At 38.7% G+C, this 19,734-nt stretch overlaps 1 protein-coding gene across 1 annotated transcript; it reads right to left on the reverse strand.

Moving 5' to 3' along the window:
* Positions 1-278: 278 nt before the first annotated feature.
* ube4a.S (ubiquitination factor E4A S homeolog) lies at positions 279-19,177 on the reverse strand. Its single transcript, NM_001091037.1, is given in 19 exon segments — positions 279-733; positions 1,119-1,276; positions 1,893-2,040; positions 2,152-2,332; positions 2,713-2,887; positions 3,683-3,796; positions 3,898-3,998; positions 4,185-4,372; positions 4,886-5,018; positions 6,258-6,565; positions 12,693-12,819; positions 13,008-13,341; positions 13,530-13,721; positions 14,994-15,196; positions 15,982-16,141; positions 16,261-16,413; positions 16,498-16,610; positions 18,697-18,873; positions 19,057-19,177. Coding segments are annotated over 19 exon segments (3,219 nt in total). The 5' UTR covers positions 19,172-19,177; the 3' UTR covers positions 279-594.
* Positions 19,178-19,734: the final 557 nt, after the last annotated feature.

Genomic DNA, 19,734 nt, shown 5'->3' on the forward strand with positions numbered 1-19,734 from the left:
TTATAGGATCCTGTGTCTCTTGGGCTTATCCACTACATACAAATAAAAAGTATGTAGCTAACTATTCAACACATTTTCTACATGTTCATGGGGCATGCACCCTGTAAATGATATTATTGACAACCCAAGCAAGCATCTTGCACATATCATTTTGGTATGTGCTTCAACCAACTAGAGCAAGCCACAAACAGAATGTGGCTGGGTACAGGGCATGAAAATGGGAGTTTAGCAACTCCAAAGCAAAGAGATACAAAACAGAGAAAATTATACAGAAAAACCCCCCTCAAATTATTTTATTTTATAACAAAAATTATAAGCAGGCCACTATTTTACAAAGCTACCAATGTCTTTTATAGATAAGACTAGCAGCAAAGACATTGGTTGACTCACTACCTATATTTACCGAATTAACAAGTCTTTTCTGGAAATCCCCATTCTTGTAAATAGAGTTTGTGCATACATGTATTTCATGTGGCTATAAATCAAGGTGGTGGCTTATAGTCTTATTAACTAAAATCCCAAACTTGTCTATAGCATTAATATCATCTGCTGCTAAAGGAAGCTGAAATATCCATTTCCGGTTTGTAAGTCTGTCTATAACGATCCATGGTCAAGGTCCTTACTCTGCTGCTTCCGCTGGGCTAGCCAGCGAAGGATCCGGTCTTTAACTTCAACATTTGGTTTGATCTGATCCATGGTTAGAGGACTACGGTTGAAAGGATCAGTCTGGTCACTGCAAACAAAAAAACATAATTTTTTTTTTATACAGGGAATAATCAAATATAAGGATATTAGAAGTCAATGAGAAGTTCCACAAAAAATTAAGGGAGGAGGCCCAAGGCCAAGGGCTTTTGTACAGGTCAAGGGGACTCATTGGGCAAGAATTGCAGAAACAGGATTTTCAAACCTACCCAGTTGAAAAATTGCCCACATATCAGGCAGGCAGGTCCGACTAAAGGGGCTAAATCATTAGGCCAAATCGTCTGTCTGTGGCCAATTATGATTCAGATTCAATTGTTGGTTCTTATTCAAAGCCTGACACAATGGATTCATGGGACACTGGTATCAGACAAGTTATTCTACGTTAAATAAAAGCCTACTGAATTAAAAATATTTACCTCAGAAGGTGTCTGGCAATAGTTGATCTATCCACAGTCACACGGGAGGAGGGTAGAATTACTGGGTCAGACATAACTGTACTCATAATGGGGTCTAAGAAGTCATCGGGTGCATCAGCAAATGTTTCTTCTTCCTGTTGCTGCAGGTCTGCCAGGGACTGAGATAAACACAAGAATATACAATTTCAGTGTTACATGATCTTTAGATCAAAACTAAATAATGAAGACCACTTGAAAAGTTGCTTAGTATTGGCCATTATTAAACATACTAAAAGTTAACTTGAAGGTGACCCACCCCTTTAATTAATAAGGATAAGTAATAAAGTACATAGAGCCACAGGGTTCTCAAATGAAGTGATTTAATTCCTCACATTTTCATGCAATCATTTTGTTTATCCCACTGAATTAAAGCTGAAAGTCTGCAGTTCAACTGCATCTGAGTTATTTCATTTAAAATTCATTGTGACAATGTACAGAGCCAAAATTAGAAAGAAGTTCTCTATGTCCAAAGATTTATGGTCCTAACTTTATATACCAATATACTACATTTTGCTTTATATTTTCATATTGACTGGAGGGAATATTGAAGAGCATCACAATGGTGGATCTTCTGCAGTACAGCTCTCTAGGCACCATTTTTAAACACTTTGTCGCTCTATGGGCTTTATTACTTATCGTTATTAATTAAGACAAGCAGCCCCCCCCTTCTTTCCAATAGTGGAGTGGTATGGTATTGGTATAAGATAGTTAGTTATACCACTTCCCCTATCTTACCTTGATCTTTTCAGCTAAATTGGTGAATGCCACAATCATATTTCCAGGCTTATTTATCTTTTTTAGTACCCGTACAGTTTGAGCAAAAAGCATGGGTGAGTACGAGCGGCCGTCCTTAGGTACAGAGGCACAGAATTTCTCCTCTTCCCTGTATTAAACACAATTTGTGAGATTTTTACTAGACAGAAATATAATTCCTAGATGAGACAGATATGAACAATGCAAACACTGATCAAATACTTGTTGCTTTACAATTTACCCGAGATTTAAGTAGATTGTGCAGATGTCAGACACCAATTGCTGTGGCTTGAAGTCAAACTCACTGAAATCTTTCACCTTTAAGGCCCCCATTTTAGGTCCGACAAGATGTTGCAGGAAGTAGTTGAGCATGGAAATAGTGCGATCAGCAAGAAATGGCTGAATAAAGAGAGAATGTATATCTGGAAAAGAAGGAGGATCAGCGTGAAGAGTCATCCATGGGTTGCCACTATTTGCCCACATTAACAGGGCAGTACACAAACGGTTTTATTCAAAGAGCAAAATGGAACTTCTGCTGAAAATACATTCTAATCCTATTCTTTTAATAAAAAGAATCCATATATAGAGCAGACAGAACACCAAAATCTGATTTCACCTTCAAATTTTATGATAATCCTAAGGATTCACTTGCTTTTGCCACACACATATGTTATTGGATTATTTTCTCCAATAAATACATGACCAAATATAATAATTTTTGTAGGATTTGTAGGAAATTTATAGGATTCAAAAACTTTCACACACCACTGTATGTTTGTAATAATAATCAGCTTCAATATACCTGATGTAAGGAAGGCCAAGGTTCCAATGGTCTCATTTGACATTATATTATGGAACCGGGCCAGCTGGCCAAACATAAGGAGGTTGGACTCCTTTTCCCTCCGGTTCTCAGGGCTTAGTCCATCCCATTCACCTCGGTCCCTTTCTATCTGCAGGACTTTAATCTTGCTCAGATACTAGAAATATGGCAGAGAGAAATGTAAAGAGAAAAGTTAGTGACAAAAATATTTTGCTCATGGACAATTTAGGTACTGTTACAGTATAACCTTTCCTAAAGTAATAAATTAAACTCACAAGGGAACACAGAGAGTAACAAAAAAACAAAGAAACAAATGAACTGACAAAAGGCACATAAATGTATATAATGAGTAAGTGCCCCAGCTTGCTCATTATGTGCATGATGTAAGATTGGTTAACATCTCACCCGGGAGGGGGGCACAGCACTTGCAAGGGTGGTTTCTTTAAGAAATACCATTGTTTCCCCCAATTGGAGTGCAGGCTGTATTAACCCACACCTGGGGAATCAATTTTGATGTGATAGGTGCCCTTTAATGTGATCAATGTATCCATTCCTTTTCACGGCTGACACCTCAAGTTGTTATGCAGGAAGCACCTCCATTTTGAGGCCTATCATACAAGCTGCACACTCTTCAGTGCTGTCATTTCTCTGTAAATCAATGGCAGGGACATAGTACTGATGTTAATTGGGAGAGTTAGGGTTTGGAGCAGCTGTCAAAACCCATTACAGGGCTTGGGGCAACTAATACTTCCTCTACCTAATACTACCTCTACTTGCACCTGTAAGTGACAGACTTTAATTGTATGTTCCATATTCGGAATACAGTATACAAGCATTACACAGATATACATACATTCACACATACATGTATGCATGCATACATATTCAATTTTCAAGTATCACACACAAAATAGTGTTCCCCAATCCAACACAACAGTTCTTCTTGTCTTACCTGGATTGCCTCGTCCAGCAGAAATACAGCATCATTCATGAGGAGATTAAGGAAACGTAAGAAGAGAGGTGGGTTCATTGCTTCCAGATTTTCAGAGGCATAGTCAGCCAGTTTCTGAAACACAAACATATTTTCAGGAGGATTCCAGGACTTGGTAGTAATCTTAAGAAACAAACAGCACAGGACTTGGAGCATAATCAAACACTACAACTAACCTTTATACTTTGTCTGTAGTTGTCTCTTCCCCACATGTACTTAAGGATGGGGTACATTGGTCGTCGATAATTGAACTTCTGTTCAAACTGATGGGGGTCCCCTGTAGACATAGAGAATATTCTTAGTTAATTCCAAAAAGAACATGTAGACACTTTACACTAAACAAAGGTTCTGCTTATGTGAAAACCGTAATCAAATGCTGGCAATATATGAATTTGCACTAGCATGTGGGATTCCAACTGGCTTCCCGTGAAAAAGATTAAGAAACATCTGCTACTTCTATTACCTGTGAATTCAATGTCAACAAACACCTTAATGAGGGCCTCCGCCAAGTGTGGGGCATGTTGGTATGAACAGAAGATACGCTGCCGATGGAACACACTAGAAATCAAGGGGTTCTGCACCTGTTCCAGATGTGGCATCACTGCCTCTAGGACCTCTGCCAGCTTGGCCCGCAAGTGGGGGTTCTTCATTCTGTAGGACAGAAATTCTAAACCACAATCTTGGTTTTGGCATTTCAAATTAGAGTATTTTTTTTAAGCTCACTGTGTTTTTACCCTCTTGATGCTTAGGTATCTTTGGGAGAATGGTCATTTTTATCAGACTAATTCTGCCTTGTGTAAGTGGAAGTGAGTCCCATTGCTTAAATTTGGATTCCACCGTGCCCAGTAATGGGGACACATTCAGGTCCCAATAGGATGACGTTGGTAGTGAAACCTCTACCGCCAGGTATTTAAATTTTGAGACCACAGTCAATGCAGGGGTAAGGGATGCTTAGGTATCTTTAGTTTATCTACTGTATAATCTTTATAATGAACTATCTTGACTTGAACTTTACAAAACCTATTTATACTTCCAATTATATTTTCTCCAATCAATAACTCAACCCATCACTTTTTGTCCCTCTAATGACTGATCTTTGCTGCAGTTTTTGATATGCCTACTGTTTGTCTCATCTTAAATAGGTTTAGCCCTCACACGCCTTACCTCTCCACACTGCCAGTAAACACAGTGATAAAATCAAGAATTTGCTCTAAGAAGTCTGCTGCAGTTTCCAAAACTTCATCTGCAAATCGGCGTAGGAATATAAAGAAATCCCCCAAATTATCAGCAAAGAATTCTGAAAGGAGTAGAGAAAGGAAACTCAGATACCAAGAATAACGGACCTTTAATGGGACATTCTGGGCAGAAGGAGAAGGAAAGCTACTGAAGCAGTTTATTGGCAATAAATTAGCCAAAATAGTGCAAGCTATAATACTATATGTATTCTGCAGAATGCTTTACCATACCTTAGTAAAAAGCTGTAGAAGCTCTGTTTGTTTAGGATAGCAGTTGCCATATTAGCTTGGTGTGACATCACTTCCTGCCTGAGCCTCTCCCTGCTCACTCATAGCTCTGGGCTCAGATTACAGCAGGTAGGGGGGAAAAGAGAGGGAGAGAGAAGCAAACTGAGCATGCTCAAGTCCCCCCTCCTTCTCCATTTAAGGAGAAGGAAAGCTACTGAAGCAGTTTATTGGCAATAAATTAGCCACAATAGTGCAAGCTATACTATATGTATTCTGCAGAATGCTTTACCATACCTCAGTAAACAGCTGTAGAAGCTCTGTTTGTTAAGGATAGCAGTTGCCATATTAGCTTGGTGTGACATCACTCCCTGCCCGAGTCTCTCCCTGCTCACTCATCGCTCTGGGCTCAGATTACAGCAGGGAGGGGGAAACGGAAGGAGAGAGGAGCAAACTGAGCATGCTTAAGTCCTAGCCCTGGAGGTTTGTGCTGAAAACAGGAAGTCTGATACAGAAGTCCATGTTTCCACAATAGAAGGCAAAAATGCTGTGTTTCTTTTACTGGTGTATTTATATAGACCTTTCTGATATGGCTTACTTAATTGTAACTCCTCTGCCGCTCCTAGGAGACCGCTCAGCCTCCCCTCCTGTAACAGCTCCTATCCCTCTTCAGGGGTGCTCGGTCCGCAGCGTCCCCACCGCTTGATACAAACTATGCCAAAGGAAATGAACGGCACTCCACTTGAAGAGGAAAAGGTACTTTATTGCAAGCTAAAAATAGGGATCAAAAGGGCCTTTTGATCCCTATTTTTAGCTTGCAATAAAGTACCTTTTCCTCTTCAAGTGGAGTGCCGTTCATTTCCTTTGGCATAGTTTACTTAATTGTAACCTTTCCTTCTCTTTTAAGCACAGCACAGTGTTCACATGTGCAAGGGAGCCTTGTGTGCAGTCACAAGGTACATGGCTGTAAAAAACGTGTGCCCCATGATGCACTATCCTTTGTGCATGAAAATGGGCATGAAAGATGATGGCATCATTACTCAACATTTGTAATACATTTAGCATGCCTCTATTACCTGGAACATATGCCAGAGCGCTGTGCTGTATATTGGGCACAGGAAAAGAGAGGGCCATTGGTTCTGTGCCTTTGTTGCCATATGCAATCTGCACTAAAAGCAGTGCAGTCGATACTTGTAGGTGAATACAGTTCTGAAGCATTTGGGGTTCACTCAAAGCTGTTTTAAGACATAGGTAAATGGTCATAAGACGCTCAAACTGTTCTCTGAGATTCTCAGCTGTGGGGCTCGCACTCTGCTGGGCATCCCTCCATGCACTCTGAAGCCGATGCAGGCTCTGGTTGACCTTCACCATTTGCTCGTGCAACCTTTGTGAAAAGAAGAAAGTTGTAATGATAAATCACATAAGTTCTTTTCTGCATTAACAATGCTCTGTGTTCATCTTTTTGTTATTGCTCATCACAAACAGACTAATTGTACTGCTAGCGCCTCTTCTTTAAAAAAAAAGCAAATCATTTAAAAGTTCACACAAATGATTAAGACACGTGGTCATCGGTTTATGGTATATTTCTGAACATTTCATTAGAATATTTAGTTGTGCCTAATATAAAGTTTTCCATTAAGGGTCTAATTCAGCTGCCCATAGTAATGGCTAAACACCCCCCAACACACACACAAAAAAAAGCTGAATCAAAACTTTAATGAAAGCTGGAAAAAGAGGAACTAATTATATTTACTATACTTTAAAGTTTTTCCAAGAACCGAAAAATTACACTTTTACATACAGAGGTGCTAGAAAGTTTGTGAACCCTTTAAAATTTTCTATTTTTATATAAAACAAAAATGGTGGTACCGTGTTAGCCAGTAGCAAAAATAACAAATAAAAATACCTATATTGGCTAACAACAAAAATACATTGCAAGCTTTCAGAGCACCAAGGCCCCTTCGTCAGGCAAAATACAAATGAAAGCTAGAAAGGCACAGCATACAGTGGTGTGAAAAACTATTTGCCCCCTTCCTGATTTCTTATTCTTTTGCATGTTTGTCACACAAAATGTTTCTGATCATCAAACACATTTAACTATTAGTCAAAGATAACACAAGTAAACACAAAATGCAGTTTTTAAATGAGGGTTTTTATTATTTAGGGAGAAAAGAAATCCAAACCTGTGTGAAAAAGTAATTGCCCCCTGAACCTAATAACTGGTTGGGCCACCCTTAGCAGCAATAACTGCAATCAAGCGTTTGCGATAACTTGCAACAAGTCTTTTACAGCGCTCTGGAGGAATTTTGGCCCACTCATCTTTGCAGAATTGTTGTAATTCAGCTTTATTTGAGGGTTTTCTAGCATGAACCGCCTTTTTAAGGTCATGCCACAACATCTCAATAGGATTCAGGTCAGGACTTTGACTAGGCCACTCCAAAGTCTTCATTTTGTGTTTCTTCAGCCATTCAGAGGTGGATTTGCTGGTGTGTTTTGGGTCATTGTCCTGCTGCAGCACCCAAGATTGCTTCAGCTTGAGTTGACGAACAGATGGCCGGACATTCTCCTTCAGGATTTTTTGGTAGACAGTAGAATTCATGGTTCCATCTATCACAGCAAGTCTTCCAGGTCCTGAAGCAGCAAAACAACCCCAGACCATCACACTACCACCACCATATTTTACTGTTGGTATGATGTTCTTTTTCTGAAATGCTGTGTTACTTTTACGCCAGATGTAACGGGACGCGCACCTTCCAAAAAGTTCAACTTTTGTCTCGTCGGTCCACAAGGTATTTTCCCAAAAGTCTTGGCAATCATTGAGATGTTTTTTAGCAAAATTGAGACGAGCCTTAATGTTCTTTTTGCTTAAAAGTGGTTTGCGCCTTGGAAATCTGCCATGCAGGCCGTTTTTGCCCAGTCTCTTTCTTATGGTGGAGTCGTGAACACTGACCTTAATTGAGGCAAGTGAGGCCTGCAGTTCTTTAGATGTTGTCCTGGGGTCTTTTGTGGCCTCTCGGATGAGTTGTCTCTGCGCTCTTGGGGTCATTTTGGTCGGCCGGCCACTCCTGGGAAGGTTCACCACTGTTCCATGTTTTTGCCATTTGTGGATAATGGCTCTCACTGTGGTTCGCTGGAGTCCCAAAGCTTTAGAAATGGCTTTATAACCTTTGAAATTGAACTCAGGTGTGATAAACCACAGTTAAGTTATTTTTTAACAAGGGGGGCAATCACTTTTTCACACAGGCCCATGTAGATTTGGAGTTTTTTTTCTCCCTTAATAACGTAAACCTTCATTTAAAAACTGCATTTTGTGTTCAATTATGTTATCTTTGACTAATAGTTAACGGTTTTTGATGAGCAGAAACATTTAAGTGTGACAAACATGCAAAAGAATAAGAAATCAGGAAGGGGGCAAATAGTTTTTCACACCACTGTATATACTGTTAGATCACTTCTACAATACTTTTTGTAATTGTTTGTTTTTTTATTTGTTATATTTTTATATGAATGTGACCTATAACATTTGATTTTCTCAAAAGTAAATGAAAAAAATAACATAGTTCAACCAATGAAAAATGCTATTTGGTCATGTGTTTATTGAAACAAAATGATCCAATAACATATCTGCATTTGGCAAAAGTAAGTAAATACTTAGGATTAGGTCCACCATCATGAGAACAATGAACAGCAATGGTGTGTATGGCAGGGTAGCAAGGTGAAAGCCACTGCTCTCCCATAAAAATATTGCTGACTGTCTACAGGTTGCTAAAGATCATGTGGACAAACAAGAACGATACTGGAAGAATGTTTTGTGGATGGATGAAGCCAAAATAGAACTTTTTGGCCTAAATGAGGAGCTTTACATTTGGAGAAAGAACATTGCATTTCAGCACAAGAACCTTATCAACAGTTATCACAAACGTTACAATACTGAGTGAAAGTAAGTGAATACTGATTGACTTACTTTTGCTACACGCAAATATTTTAGTGGATCATTGTTTTCAATAAATACAAGACCAAATATAATAATTTTTGTGTTCATTTGTTTAACTATGTTTTCTTCATGTACTTTTAGGACTTTTTGAAGAAAAGATGATGTTTTAGGTCATATCCATATAAAAACAAAGAACATTTTAAAGGGTTCACAAATTTTCAAGCACCACTGTATGTGGACATATTAGAAATGTTAATAGCTGTATTTCTCTAATCCAATTACCAGTAAACAATAAAATATTCTGTGTAAAAAAAATGCTTATCATAGATTGAAAGACAACTAATCCCATGTTTTCCAATAATTCATATACAGTTGTGTTCAGAATAATAGCAGTGTGTTTAAAAAAGTGAATAAAGCTCAAAATCCTTATATCTTATTTCCATAAACACGCATGCATTGGGAACACTGCACATTCTATTCCAAATCAAAACATGAAAAATAATCAAATTTGTGTTTTTCCTTTACAGAAAGTGACGAAAAGGGAATATTAGTCTGTTCCAAAAAACAGCAGTGTCTGCATTCTTCTTTACACATTGAAATATTCACTGTATAAACTAAAAAATGTTTCAAGATTTTGCTTTCCTTTGAATCACTGAACTAATATTTAGTTGTATAAGCAGTGTTTCTGAGAACTGCTGCACATCTGTGTTACATGGACTTGACCATCTTCTGGCACCTGTTATATTCCACAATTCTTCTGCATTTCTTGGTTTTGACAACAAAATGTTGTTTCTGAGACAAGTTTTCTATTGTATTAAAGTCTGGAGACTGGCCACTCCATAATGTCAATCTTGTTTGTCTAGACCCAAGATGTTGCTCATTTACTGATGTGTTTGGGGTTATTGTGTTGTTGAAACTCATTTCAAGGGATTTCCTTTTCGGCATAAGGCAACATGACCTCTTCAAGTATTTTGATGTATTGAAACTGATTCATGATCTCTGGTATGTGATTAATAGGCCTAAACACTGTAGTATGTGAAACATCTCCATATCATAATGATTGTGCCACAATGTCTTCGCTGTCTTCACTGTATACTGGGGCTTGAAATCAGTGTTTGGGGGTCATCTGACAAACATGTCTGTGGCCCTGGACCCTAAAAAGTACAATCCTGCTTTCATCAGTCCACAAAATGTTGTACCATTTTTCTTTAGGCCAGTCAATGTGTTTTTTGGCTAATTGTAACCTCTTCAGCATGTCTTTCTTTTTTTTTTTTTAACAATGGGACTTTGCAGGGACTTCTTGCAGATCGCTTGGCTTCACATAGGCATCTTCTACTTGTAACAGTACTCACAGGTAACTTTAGACCTTCTTTGATCTTCCTGGAGCTGATCATTGGCCTTTGCCTTTTTGGCTATTCTTCTATCCATTCAAATGGTAGTTTTCAGTTTTCTTCCATGTCTTCAGATTTTGGTTGCTATTTTAAAGAATTTGACATCATTTTAGCTGAGCAGCCTATCATGTTCTGCACTTTTTTATGTTTTCCCCTCTCCAATCAACTTTTTCATCAAAGTATGCTGTTCTTCTGAACAATGTCTGGAACAACCCATTTTACTCAGATTTCAGAGAGAACTGCACTATAATCAACATGCACATTTGTTGCCTTCCTTCCTTAAATAAGGGCCGTAATTGACACCTGTTTTTTCACAGAATGAATGACCTCACTAATTGAACTCCACACTGCTATTATTTGGAACAAACGATTATTTTGAACACTGCTTTTATTTGAAGAAGCCTCAATTAATGATTTAATTACACAGAATCAGCAGCATGCATGTCATGACTTTTGGGTGTATTGGTTTTCTATTACTACATATCTACTCGACTAGTAAATTACTTTACTAGTAAATTATTTCCCATGTAGAAAAATATTTTTTACCAAAAACAGTGATAGATCAGGTTAGTGATGTTGTGCTGCTATTATTCTGAACGCAACTATATTTTACAACAGTCCAGTTTATTATATTATAAAATAAAACAATGTATCTATAAATACTAGAGTACTTATATAAGGAAGCTGTTAAAACACCTCAATATGTCACACTAATTAATTCAATGTCTCATCTCAATTATTATGTCATCTAGAGTACAAGGACTTTGAGTTGTGGAGCAGTGGTGCACAGGGCCTCAAATCTCAAAATACTCTAGATAGCATGGGGATGAATATGGAACATTAAATTTATTGGTGTGAAATATTAATTAATATTAATTGTTACTAATGAAATGCTTTGAAAGGGCTGTTTTAACAGCTTTTTAAACTTTAGAGTAATCTAGTATTTATTGCTACTCATATAGTAGACTGGCCAGCCACTAATTAGGTAGTTGTCTGAATTATATATTTTGATTGTACTAAAACAAGGGAGCTAGTGTCATTCATTTTGTGCAGTCTTTTATTGTTACAAAAAAAAAAAAAAAGCCCTAAACAATGCACTTAAAAATCTGAATACCTTAAAAACCCCTATAATCAACTTTATACAATTCCTAGTGGAAAAAATTCCGAAAACCCAGTAGTGATCCTAGAGGGGAGCGGGCCCTGGTGCGTGACGCGCAGCCGGGCCCCGCCCCCTCCGTACGGCCGCATTTGTCTGTGGCGCACGGACTGCCGGGGGCCGAGGGGGTGTGGGACCTGGCCCGCTTGCCCCCCCTGCTCCCCCGGTAGTTCCACCACTGTGAAAACCTCCAAGTCTGAATTGCTTTAAAGCAGTCCAATAAGATCAGTGCAGCTCCCATAGAACCTAGACAATATTTACTACTAGTCTGGTATAAAAGGTTTTAGCGTTTCTTTCACTTAATATATTTTGAAATATAGGACAAGCACACTTTTTTTTAGAAATTTATGGAAAAAAAACACAATTTGATTGTTAGTAAATGGGCCCCTTAATGTAACCTATATGCCCCTTTTAAAAGATGCTTGGTTCATAGCTACTGAATATAAAAATGACTGAAAAAGAATTATAGCTGCTGTACCATAGACCTAAACAGTGAATGCTCAAGAATGAAATGACATTTAACAGAAATATTGCACACAAATGACAGATAATTCACTAAAAGAATTTTAAAAACACAGTGGGGCTCATTTATAAACACTTGCCAAATTTGCACCTGGGCAGAAACCCATAGCAGCCAATCAGTGATTAGATTTGTTTCAGCCAGCTGCAAGGAAAACAATGAAAGGAAACATCTGATTGGTTGTCATGGGTAACTGCCCAAGTGCAAATGTTTTTACACTAAATGAGCCCTATTGATTTTCCGGCTTGTCAACCAGTGTATGAAAATGATCTTTTGATATTCAGTATCTGCCCATAGGTTCTTTATAGGGCATAGTTCATATTGCACCCTTTACACACTAGCAGGTGACAAATATGCATTTGACCTTCTACGGTTTTACAACAGATACAGTTCATGTATAAAACATACTTCTGCATTTTTGTTCACCAGACTATCCACTGTTTGTGTAGACCTTTATACAGGATATCAACATTCCAGTTATATCCGGCATGCAAAAAATAAGGCTTTTACCTATGGAAGCCTAAGTGCAATGTGTATTGTGTCAACACCAGGTTTTCTGTCACCAAGTTGAAATTCTCAGGAAAGTCAGGCTGCTGGTCCGCAGCAGCTGGTATTAAGCAGGTCTCCTTATCCAGACCTAGATGAAGAAGAAAGTAGTGAGTGTCAGAAGTGCACCGATAGTGTGTGCCAGTTAATACAGGAATTTACAGAATTACAGGCAGAGATGCATTTAGTACCAATAACTGTTCAATGCAAAAATAAAAATGTAGGGTCCAGAATAAGCATATAGAAAATTCTATGTCCACCTCAGGTTTTTCTGCGCACCTTTCATGTGCATATTCCTGCTCCTGCGCTCCTCCTCGTTGATTTCTTTTAGAGCACAATAGGTGGGGTTAAAGGTCAGCAGGCGTGCAGACCGTGGCTTAGAGAATGGTTGACAGAGGCGAAGTAAGGCGGCTCCAAGGTTAAGGAAGAAACTTTCAGATGCGTAGGTTTGCATGAAGATCTCAGGCACTTGGCTAGCCCAGATTTTGGTACGACCAGCATTGGCATGAAGGCAATTTCCCAGCCAGGACAAAATACGGTGCTTCGTATCTGGGGATAACTGAAGAAGGTTCTTCAGGATCTGATATATCTTCTCATGAAACTGAGCCATAAACTTTGCAAGGGACAAATGGAGCTATGTTAATGCAATGTTTTGTTTGCCTTTAAGAAAAGCAGTAACAAAAATGATCCTTTACATGGCACAAAATGTATAGTAAAATTATACAAAGTATAGTTTTTTTTACTTGCTCTACAAATACAAAATTTGTTAAAGAGAAAATGTTCTAGAAAATAATTTCCTACCTGATGTATATTAGATTCTTGTACTTTGATCTCTTGGGGGCTGGAGCGAGAGGGATTTATAAAATATCCATGATTCTCAACCACCCCTGGCGTGTGCAGCAAACATGATATATTAAGGATGGCACCCAATAGAGTCTTCTGATACTGATGTCCATTTGTGGGGTCCTGTGGCTGAATATATTCCACAAACACCTGCACACAGCAAAGCAATTGAATGCTGACAATAAAAATCTACCATCAGTATACCAAACCGAAGACTTTAAAACATTTAGGCTTGAGAGAAGCAGAATAGAAAGGTCAAGTAAAACAATACAGATATATATTAAAATAAGGCCGAAAGATTCATTGCAACTGCCCAAATTTATTGTATATATAAAGTGAACTCCCCTTTTAACCCTGCTAAAGAATTTCTCATACAAATAGCATGTAAGAGGATATTAAACAGCTGAGCAACTCCAACTTTAATTCTGTTCTAAAAACACTTTAGAACAGGAAGCATGTTCGAGTAAGTAAAGTAAAGTTTGCAACTCAGCCTTTAAAGGGGAACTATCGCAAAAAATTAAATTTAATATAAGCTTTAGCATACTGAAATAAAAAGCTTTCTATATATAATCAATTAAACATGCTGTACCATTTCTGAAATAATCAAGTTTATCTTCACTATCCCTCTCTCAAAATCTGTTTCTCTTCATTCTCTCTTCATGATGGAGTTGGGTGTCAGATATTCATTGATATTCATTATATCTTATAGGGGGTCTCCTTTTGCCTAGACCATGTATTAGAGCTCACTATTAAAATCACCAGCCATCACGCCTCTCTACATGCAGGATTTGTGCAAAAGGCAGTTATTTTGTTAGATGTTGTTTGAATGAGCTCGAATACATCTGCTAGGAAAGGAAGATATATTGGATCCAACTGTCAATGAATATCTGACACCCAACTCCTGCATGAAGAGAGAATGAACTATACTATAGATAGAGAGAGAATATACTATGACAACCTACGCTTTTTAAGTTACTGTGGATCATAATGTAAGAAATTGAAACACAAATGTTGCAAACAACAAAGGCCAGAGAACAAAATATTTCCTATCTTGTTTCAGGACTTGATATTAATGTACATGTGCTAATAACACCCATATTTACCGGTAAAAGACGAAATATAGCCCACCTATACATAAACCATATTTTTTATTTACTTTATTTAATAGTCAATAAAGGGCAAATGTTCTTTAGGGACAGTTATTTTTTTCTTGTTTGTTTTACACATATGTTATACTGCCTGGACTAAGGCAAATACTATAAACCACAAATATATTACCCCTCATTAAAAATCGACATAATATTTTCTTAAATACCTCAGTTGACATATACAGAAAACATCTGTACAGATACAGTCATTTCTCTGTGCAATTATAAACATATAATGCTATATATTTATGTAACAGTAAAATCTGCTGCGCACCTTGGCAATGTCCTTCTGCCGGGTGCAGTAGAGAAGAAGGTCAAGGTAAGTGTAGAGTAGCATCTGGCAAAGGTCTAAATCCTGTATGCGCTTCAAGAGTACATCAAACACTGGGTGAAAGACCTCACTAAAAGAGCGGACCTCCTCGTCTTTCAGAAGTGCCTCTATCACCTCCTCCAAGAACTCAGTTACCTCTTCAAAATCTGAAGGACAACATACAGAATATTGGTCAATGGCCTTTTCATTTTCCACAAGGACAACTTTCACACTATGATCATATATAAATATGTTCAAATATTTTACCCTAGCATTTAGCTTTAAAGGAACGGTAATGCCAAAAAATGAAAGGGTTTTCAAAAAAAATTACAATATAATGTAGGGTGCACTGACAAAACAGGTGTGTTTGCTTCAGAAACACCATTAAAGTTTAAATAAATAAGATTTTGTGCAACCATGGGGGCAGCCATTCAAGCACAGGATACACAATAGACCACAGATAAGAATCACACTGTATACTACAGAGCTTATCTGTTATCTGCTGTGTATGCTGTGCATTTTCTCCTTATTTCCAGCTTGAATGGCTGCCCCCATGGCTACACAGCAGCTTATTTATATAAACTATTGTAGAATTTCTGAAGCAAACACACCAGTTGTACCAGTGCAGAGCAATCAGTTCATTATATATTACTTGAATATACTTTGATTTGTTGGTGTTACTGTTCCTTTAACTGACTAGTTCAATTTGGATAATGAAAGCAAATGCAAGTCTGGTTACTATAAATAAGGAGCTAGGCAAACATTTGTCTTTTTTACAATATGAATCTGCCAGAATGAACTTTGGTTTATGGAACACTAATTCCAAATCTAAATTGTATATCCTCTCATCATGAAACAGCTGTCAAAGAAAAGCTGCCTTAATTTAATTTAATTCAAATTCAATCAGAAACAAAGTCATACATTATGCATAGTAGGTGTCAGAAGCACTTACTTGCTCCTTTGAGTTCTTCTAGCATCAAATCCACCAACTGTGTAGCAATATCCTGCCCTTGGTATATTTCTGGGGTCAGTAGAACAGTGCGAGCATTGGATACAGTCAGAGCTTTACAGCGTACAGCATATGGTAAAAGGTTCTCAGGCACTTTTGTGACCTAAAATAAAAGCTCAGGGACTACTTGAACATCACTTTTACACAATTATAGCAAACAGCAAGTTGCACAACTATTGGAAAGATCATTTGCAATGCATATGAACAGAATCTATGTCTCACCTCTTTCTTTGATCTTTGAAAACAGGAAAATAAGAATGGGATAATTTGTTTCTCTCCGGCATCCCTCTCTGCAGACAGGTTGGGGGCTCCAGAGGATGTCATACAGATCAGATACTTTCCTGGTTCTGATAAAAGCAGTCGAGTAAATACAGCCTATGGCAGAAAGAAATTAGGAATAAAATATACTGTGGATATACTATTCAGTGTGACCATGTCCATGTGGCCTCCTGTTAATACCTGTTCAACATTATCCATGTCAAGCCAGTCCTGTCCATCCAGCTCTGATCCAAGTTCCTCCAAATACACACAAAGTAATGGAATTCCACTCCCACTCTTCAGACTAGGATCACCTACAACACAAAGCAATGGATATAATATCCAGACCAACATATTAGGAATTAGAGGATACTTTTCTCCGAAACGCGCAAGGCTGTGGACACAATAAACTTTTCACTTTTACTAAGTTAGGGCTAAAGAGGTTGTCCCAAGTATACACTGATGGGAGTCTTCACACTCTGGCTACATTTCGTCAGACCCTCTCTCTACCTGATTTATCCGAATTCAGATACAACCAAATCAGCCATCTTTGCTCAAGACAATTTCCAACTCCTCCTCCTCAACTACAGTACACGGGATTAGAAGAATTAGTATCTCAGCCCACTAAGACAAAACTCCTCTCCAATACCTACAAACACTTAATCTCCAATAGATATGATCCCCGACCCAGAGTGAAATATAAGTGGGAGAGTAGCGGGGTTATTGTGGACCCAGATGATTGGGAAGAAATCATAGACAATCTTTATATTCCTTTGGTGAGTGTTAGAGATAAACTTATACAATTCCGGATCATTCACCAAACATACCTCACTCCGCAGAAACTGTATAATATGGGGAGAGTGGCTTCACCCGGCTGTCCAAGATGTGGTGCTTCTGTTGCCAATTTTATGCATTTAATATGGGATTGTCCAGTGATACTCAGATATTGGAGGGCAATTGTGAGCTTTATGGCTACTGAACTTGAACTTCCCCAAATACTTAGCCCTGCTACCTGTCTTCTGGGTCTCCTGGACTCCGTGATACCCAGAGTAAATACTAGATGTCTGATGAGGCTGCTCCTCTTCTACGCAAAAAAAGTGGTTGCCTTGCACTGGATGGGCCCAATGCCACCGACATTGAGTAGGTGGATTGGACTAATCAATTCGCAATTGGAACTGTACAAACTCACGTATTTAGCCCGAGGATGCCCAAAGAAATTTGAAAGTATATGGAAACCTTGGCTCGAGTCGCCAGCCACATCAACTAACCAATGAACATCAATTTCCAGCCATACTTCCCCCCTTCCCCCTCTTTTCCTTTTCTATCTAGCTTCTCTTCCCTCTCTCTTCTTTAAGTTGTAAAATTCAATAAAAATTAATCTTTAAAAAAAAAAACTTTTCACTTTTAATTTATTTATTAGGGCCATTTATCACGAAACGCGTAAGGCTGTGGACACAATAAACTTTTCACTTTGAATTTATTTGCCTGGTGGAAGATTGCCTTCATTGAGTGCCTGCTCCAAAAAGTTTTTTTTAGTTTGTCCGCTCCCCGTGCTGAGGGCTCAGGGCGGTGCACCTGGGCCTCAATTTCTACTTGCAGACCCTAAACTACAGATTTATTATTCACATGTGGCATTAGCCTAACAGGAAACTATCAGCGATGCAGACATATTTATAGTACAAGTCTAAAATAAACGTAATCCCGTGTTTATCACGAAACGCGTAAGGCTGTGGACACAATAAACTTTTCACTTTGAATTTATTTGCCTGGTGGAAGATTGCCTTCATCGAGTGCCTGCTCCAAAAAGTTATTTTGTAATGCCACATGTGGGTTGAAAATCAGCTCCCAAGACAAGCTTTATCCTTTGCTTCCACCTACATCTAGAATCGTTGGCTCAGGCATGTGGCTGATTTTGGCAAAGTAACGCAACACTTTGCGTAATTGTGCCTGCATCCGAGCTGACACAACAATTCCACATACAGGCAGAAGAGAAGGATAATGTCCGTGACCGTGTAGGGGCTGATTTTCAGCAGGCTCATTTCAGCCCCCCGAGCGTCATTAGACAATGTAACCTTGCTGCTTATTGATGGAATTTTCACTACTTTTAAAAATACACATTATAGACAACTTCCGCAGCTTGTCCAAGTTACCAGTGGATAGATGTGCACCCTGAACTTGCATCACAACAGATTCTTGTGCTACTGAATACATTCAGGCCCTCTATATGATTTTCTAATATTTGTCTTGCGAGTCAATTCATCTTCATCAGTATATTAGTATGAATCACCTCAGGAGGGGTGGGATAAAATGCTGTTCCATGTGCAGTTTACCTATTTCCCTTCCCTGAAAAATAAAATGATCACAGTCAATCTGTCTGCTCAGTAGGAAATAGAGACGTACTGTTGTCCAAGGTGATAAGGAAGATTCTTTGGATCATGTGATTTATGTTTAGCTGCTCACAGATTTCCTGCTGGGAGCGGAAAGATCGACTGATTTCTGCCACAGAGTCATCGCAGTCATCCAAGCTTTCTGACACGCTATTGTCGGACTCGTCTTGGCTCTCTCCAGCATCCGCCTCTGGAACATAAACATTGGTCCGACAGTTATATGAAAATACTCTGATTTGACTCAGAACAAGCTGGCGTGCTAAGTAAGAGCCCAGCAGTCAGCAGCCATTAAGGGACACCGTGGTGGCGTCATTGAAAGATTTATTTGAACGAAATACAGTGAAAACATATCAGGCAATCGTTATCCACTTACCAGTCTGCTGCCCGAGTTTCTGCCCAGACACAAATTGACGAGCTTCAGCTAAAGATCCAAAGAGGGCAGCAAAAGGATTGGCTGAAAAGCTGTTGTTGTTTTCTTGGTCCGTCATTGTAAGGTCGCGCCAATCTGACGTCAGCGCTCCCGAACGGCGCACGACTGACGCCATCGCTCCTCATCGACGCAGAGATACTACGTAATAAAGCGGCGTTAGATTCTAAAAAAACCTAGCGGTTGTGGTTCCATTGCAGAACCTACAGGTTTTTGCTTCTAACTGATTATTCCAATTGCTGCCTGCCCCCTGACATTCTTGAATATGATCATGTTTAACCCTTATTATGAAAATGTGGCCTGTTTAGCTTTTAGCTCAGCGCCAAATATCATCTTAACGTCCAGAATTCCTGGTCTGGAGAACCTTCTACCTATTACTTAATCTTGTATCTCATACAGCAGCAAAGGCAAAAGTCTCTTATCTATCTGGATTTAGACAATGATAGGTTCATCAAATTCATTATTCTGCCCATCGAGAAAGTCAACCTTTAAACCCTGTCCCAACAATTTGAAAATAGGGACAAAAGATTTGCAGCGATTTTTTAGACCACACCCATTTTGTGGCCACTCCCCCTAATTACATGTCCATTTTACAAAATTTGGCAGGTTATGTAAGTTTGAACA

Source organism: Xenopus laevis, chromosome 7S (assembly GCF_017654675.1).
Source record: "Xenopus laevis strain J_2021 chromosome 7S, Xenopus_laevis_v10.1, whole genome shotgun sequence".
In the NCBI taxonomy this organism is placed as follows: Eukaryota; Metazoa; Chordata; class Amphibia; order Anura; family Pipidae; genus Xenopus; species Xenopus laevis.